At 38.3% G+C, this 6,379-nt stretch overlaps 1 protein-coding gene across 18 annotated transcripts in view; it reads right to left on the reverse strand.

The window, feature by feature from the left end:
- Positions 1-4,587: 4,587 nt before the first annotated feature.
- Positions 4,588-6,379, reverse strand: part of RYR2 (ryanodine receptor 2) — a 248,421-nt gene continuing 246,629 nt past the window's right edge. For all 18 annotated transcript variants that reach the window (XM_082214927.1, XM_082214934.1, XM_082214932.1 and 15 more), the window contains one exon: positions 4,588-5,899. In XM_082214927.1, coding sequence (XP_082071053.1) covers positions 5,804-5,899 — 96 coding nt within the window. In that variant the 3' untranslated portion in view covers positions 4,588-5,803. The remainder of the gene's footprint in view (positions 5,900-6,379) is intronic.

Below are 6,379 nucleotides of genomic sequence, written 5' to 3' on the forward strand. Positions count from 1 at the left end.
TTTTTGGATTGGACCAGGAGTGTGATGGAGCAATGCAGAGCAAAAAGAATGATTGGCTGCCAAACAGATCTAGGTCAACACACACCACAATTGCCTCATTAAGTAAATCATGTTCAGAATACCACAACACACACGTAACTGGCTGTAAAGTAATGTAACATTATATATAATACAACTGTAATTTAATCGTCATATCAAAAAATTGCAAAGCACTGTTCCTGATGGCAATAACATATCATATTACTGTTAACCTTCTATATGTTTTTATTGCCGTAAAGTCCAAGGATAGTAAAGTCCAACGATTACAACGTGCAGTTCCTGTTGGCAATGCTATTTCATACTGATATCTTCCTTCCGCATCATCCTGTCTTGAGAGTGTAACAAACGAACTTGCCTTCTGCATAGTCCTATGTCTTGAGAGTGTAACAAACAGAACTACTTAGTAGCAATAAGGCAGCTGATGATAGACCAATTATCAGGATACACCTTGTTTCGCCTATTGGGCTTCTTCAACGACAAGGTTCCCAGGAGATTTTTAAGACATAGGACGATTTCTCCCTAAATGCAGCCTAGCTGAGGCAATCATCTCATGAGCAGAAAAACAAGACCCTATTGGTTATTTTCATGGAGTGCTACATTTCTCAGATCTCTGATGGTAGTATTTTTATTTTAAATGTTTGGGAAAGGCAATGACTCTTACAACACTATGTTCCTTTGTTGCATGGCCTCCTTGAAAAGGTCGTTGACTTTTAAGTCTCACTTGACTATGAAATGTAAAGCATTACTTGCTTTTTTGCCATTTCAACCCCCCTTTCTATGCTGGATTGCTGCACAGCCTGTCTGTGAGAATAGCTCAAGCAGATCTTTACTGACACTCTGAGCCCCAATTCAAATGGCAGCTATCTAATGAGCCATCCCATGAAGAGAAGCTGTTGTCTGTAGAAGTCATTGGCTCAGACAGCCTCTATGAGGGCATCCATGTAGAATGACTCCTCTCTCACCCTGTCCTTTTTGCAGGAAGTGTCATCACTGCTTCTCCCCATTAGCATTCTCCTTAGTGGCCTTGATTTTCCTCATTCCTAGACTATCACTTTGTTTGTCAAGTCAAAGCTGCTGCAGAAAGAAGGGCAGTTGGTGAGTAACAGCAGCGACAGGTCTATTCTGGGTGAAAGGAAAGCCCCAAAAGCAGTTGGAGGGAGCCATGAAGGAAATACAGGTCTGTTGCTGTGAGAGCTTGAGCAGTGAGGGGAATTTCCATTCTTCCTGGCATCAGTTTCCAGGTGGTTCTGAAGATACCCGGGCTCTCAGCACCATGCATGTCTGTGATTGCTGACTAGTTAGTTTCCCATGGGGGAGGCCACTGCTATTGGTAGGGATAACTACCAAGTTCCAGTAACATGCACCAGAGTGGATCTCATTTGAACCAGTAACTTCTACAGTCAGAGGAAGATTTCTATTCATATGGTGGCCCAGTAAAAGACTGTAACAAAGGACATTTTAGGAATATGACCAATCATTCTGGAGTATTGATATTACTCCCAAAAGCTCACTGTTGCATAAAAAGTTTATCAAATTTAACAGCAGGCAAAACTGCAAGTCATAATGCTGTGGGGTCTTCTTTTTCGACAGAGCAGTGCTTAGCATGAATACAGAAGATGGCCTTCTGTCCGAGCAATTATAATAAATATACTTTGGAAGAAATAACACACATGTCATGGCAGTGCACATGTTGGACAGCAGATTCCTATTCCCAGCTTAGTACAGATGCTTTGAGAAATTCTGACTTACGGTTGTATTTCCCAGAGCATCTGTTCTAACCTAGGAACAGGATTTTCTTCTACAGCATACATCAAAAGTAAAATGAACCTTTAATTTCTTTGTGCAATTCAGTATAGTATACCAAAGTGATGCTGATACAAAGTGTCATGGATTAAATTGCTGGTACAGGGCATTCAAATGTAACTGCATGGTGGGAACTTTTGCTGTCTCCATGGGCAGCTTTCTGTATGTATGCAAAATTCCCATTGAGAACAATAAATAAATAATAAATAAACCTTTATTGTCATTACATCACTGGAGACCTTCCCTGCTGAGTAGGCAGGGCTTGTCTACATGTCCCTTTCAACAGATCTACAAAGCTGAATATGCCTAAAATCATTCTGCTTTGTAAATCCAGAGGAATTTAAAGCTTAAAAGCACTACAGAGACAATCTGCTATCCAGCATGGGCAGGGCACACTAGTCATAATTTCCTTAAGCATACCTGCCCTGTTGGCCAAATGTTTTTGCTCCATCTTCACAATATAACAAGAACTGCAATTTTAAATCATGAACCACAAATCCCCAATTACCTTGGTTACCTACAAATTGCTTGTCTACCATTATTACTTATTCAGATGCATAACTTCGTTCTAGAGACAGAGACAGTACAGAGATGGTTTGCCTTAGAAGTGGGATCATGCTTGCGCTTTTTCAATTATTTTTACATAGAATTTCATTTACGTGTGAAATCACTATTATCCTAACCCTCAGTTCAAAACTTTTAAGACACCTTGAACATCAGTATTAGTTTTATCCAACCAACAAACATAAGATACTGACTTTTATCAAAGGCTATGATGATATTAGAAATAGTTTTTTATTAAATATGAATATATTCTATGCAAGATATGATCCAGAAAACAAAATCTTGGAAGATAATCGGAAGCTATAAATCTTCTCAAGGTCATAAGTGAGACAAAAATAATTAGTCTTAGAAGGCTGTAGAAGCTGTGTGCCAGATGGCTTGGGGCTAAATAAGGAAAAGCTTATTCAGGTATAAAGGAAATGTTAGTTATTTGACTCAGGTGCAAGTCAGCATGCACCACAACTGCAGACATCAAGAAATAGCTTAAATATTGGAAATAAATGCACAAAGAACAGCCATTTTTAAAAGCCGGTAGTCTGCACACCATGCTCAACAGTCTAAAAATCACTTGCTGTTCAGGATCATACCCATCTAGCTGTGCGTATCTGCATATGTAAGGCTTCTGTTTAGGTATCATTTGTTGAATCAGAAACTGAAGATGAAAAGTAGACATGTGCAGGAATGCCTTTTGTAAACCAAACTAGATTGGGATTGCAAATCTCTTTCTGTTGTGTGCAGGAGATTTGAGTTTTGCTTTGTGTACCATGTGGATGAGATTGCAGCCATCAGTTGTCACCAAAAGAAACTGACCAATGGGCAAAGACAACTCCCCCCCCCCCCATCAAATCCCCCTCCATGGCAATGCGCACATTGTAGCCAACATTTTCAGAGCTCCAGAAGATGCCTTCCACTATACATGACTTCACCAATTTCCCCCCAAAAAAACACTCTCCCCTTACAGACATTCTCGCCATTAGTGGAAATGTGAAGTAAGGCTCTGGATTTATTTGGTGAAGGCCTACACACACAGTTCACAGCTGTTAATATTTAAAGCAGCCTCAGACTGTCCAGTCTTCTTTGTCTAATCACTCCTTGTTTCAATAACTAAGGTGTGCGATTATTTCTTATTATTTTTACCAAACGTGGGAGTAATGATGCTCCAGCAAATTGCCATGATGAAAACTAATTAAAAAGCAAGCAAGCTTCTCTTAAGATTTGCTTGATGTTTTAAACAATCAGGAAGATACTGCATTTTGGGGAGTGTATAGTTGCTTAGAAGAATCCCAAACGTGTGAGCAAAGGATAAATTTGTAACAAGGAAAAGCAAATTGTTAAGTAGTGATCCCTATCTCCTGGTGTGTGTGTTTTTGTATATGACAAAGGGTATCTATAATGCATAAATTGCTTAGCAGTTGGATTTGTCACCAAGATAAAATCCTATACTAAGAAAGATATTGTGGCATTGATTAATAACATTCTAATTAACACTGTGTCTTCTGGGAAGTTCTCAAAAGAACTTCACTGCTAGGCACTCTAGCCTTTTCACAGTAGAGACCAATTCATTCAGTCAGCTCTAACACAAGATAACTAGATCCAAGACTAGATTAAGTCATTACTAGATTTCTAATTTGTTTCTACTGTCTCCTGCATCCCTTTTTAAAGGTTGGAGTGGAGTAGAAAACAAAACTTTCCTGGCAATTTAGTGTAGATTAGAAGAAAGGGATATGCAGAACTAACTGGTTCAGATAATTGCTTATATGTACAGCCATTAATTATCTTGAGTATTACTACATAAATTTAGAGGTCTTCAGAGGCTAGTTTCTGTGCTAGTTTGCTGCCTCAGAAACAAGAAAGCTTTGTGGCACCTTAAATATATTTATTATGGTATAACCTTTTATGGACTAGAGTACACATAAAGTATTATTCTCAATTGGGAGGTTTACCTTAATAATTTTATTAGGCTTTAAGTTGCCACAAAACTCTTTCTTGATTTGAAAGATAGGTTGGAATGAACCTTTTATTAGAGCTAAGTGAGTGTGATCAAGAAGCAGATTTTCTTCAGTGTAAAGTGGTGGTCTGGGTTTAAACTGGAACGTTTACTAGGGCAGAAGGAACAACAGTGATGCTATGACAACAAAGGGGGGAATTGTTGCAATAACGTTAAGAGAAAAACTGACAGCCTCTGTTAAAAAGAATCGAAGTGACAGCGAAAGCACCTTGCTTCCATTCCAAATCTCTCCTTTTATTTGTAAAGACTGGCATTACAATCAAAAAAGGACTCAAAATGGAGTGATGTACACATCATTAGTGTTTCATGATGCAAATAATGAAATCCCTGAATGGATATTGCTTCACCTTGGATTTTAAAAATTGACCTAAGAAAAACCTTAATTCCACTAATGATCACAAATGGCAAAATGAACAAAAAGAAAAACAACAAAAAGAAAATAAATCCAAACTACTGGCAAGTTCATAACATATACATAGTGGGTTGATGACACTGGTTTCAAATGTACAATAAAGCCCACAACACTTTATTACTATGAATATTATCGTGAATGTTTTCTCATGTTGATCAACTTGCTTCAGAAGGTTGTTTTTTGTTGTGTTAACTTGCATAATAAACATGCAATGAAATTATTCTTTTTAAAGGTTTTTTCTGCAGTCTTTTTGTTTTCATACAAAGATTTCATAAAGTTGCAATGTTGCATCAGAGCATTACCAAAATAAGTGTAAGAGATAAAGAGGAAGATACCTGTGAACTGAGCTTAATGAGAAAAAAAACTACTTTTTATCCTGAGACACGCCATAGTCTTATTTAAAAGGTGTGCACAGCCAAATCCCTCCCAAGCCCCTCCAGAAGACAAAATAAATATTAACTGGGAGGAAAGAGAGGACAAATAAAGAAAATAAGATGTCATCATGCACTCATCTTCTGCATAGCTCAACCTACATATAGTAAGGCACTATTTCCCCACAACTTAGCGTCCACAACAATCCTTTACAGCACTCCGTGAACTACAGAGGTCCTTCCAGGATGATGAAATAAATAGATTGAATGAATGTGGCTATCACATTACCCCACGTGTGTTCTCTTAGTTAAGGAAATCATCAGGCAGTCTCAGAGAAAAAAAGCTGTCGAGTCTCTTGTTGTGTGCATGTGTTCATGTTATGTATGGGGATTTGTTGTGTGGGATATTTTTTATTCTCTTCCCAGAGTTAAGTTCTCATTGTTCTCAAAGCAAGCATAGAAGAAAAAAGGACAGCTGAGTCATCAAAAAAAGCTTTGGTGCTCCAAACAGCACACTGCTTAATAGATCTGGGAAATCTGGTAACTGTTCCCAAAGGAGTCGGGAGAGGTGTGGATGGTTTCTCAAGAGATAGTCCTCAACTAGAATTAGTTAAGCTGGTCTTCATACTGCTTTCGAAAGCAGTCACCGGCAGGGAAAAATTCCCAGCATCGCTCTTGATACATTTTCCATACGTAGGATTCCTGTAAGACACAGAAGAGAACTATAGTTGAACTTACTTTTAAAATACATTTGAAAGACTTCTGCCACTTACTCTAAAACTTTCACTATTGCAAGTCTGAAGGATTTTGAAAGGATGATCCAAACCTAGTTTTTAATGCTGAAATACGTACTGTACACACTGATTCAACTTTATAGAGAAGGGATCATTAGCCTTATCTGAAAGGTATTTCTCCATGATCTTACAACAGTCTGGTGGTTTTAGTGTCCGTCCCCCCCCCCCATACCCAAAGACAGGAATGTAGTTACTTCAGAGAGAAGCTTAACTCCGTCGCCTTGAAGCAATCTCAAGTACGTTCCTGCTTTCACATGAGGCAGAAGCGTTATAAATACTTTAAGCATTTCTACTTATTTCTTTGTTATCCAAGTTTGTGTTTCAATTTCTGTTGTTGTATAGTGTTCTCTAGCTAGGACCCCATTTCTTTATTATCCTCGCCTTTGTA

This window comes from Podarcis vaucheri, assembly GCF_965113315.1.
Source record: "Podarcis vaucheri genome assembly, chromosome: 3".
Lineage (NCBI taxonomy): Eukaryota > Metazoa > Chordata > Lepidosauria > Squamata > Lacertidae > Podarcis > Podarcis vaucheri.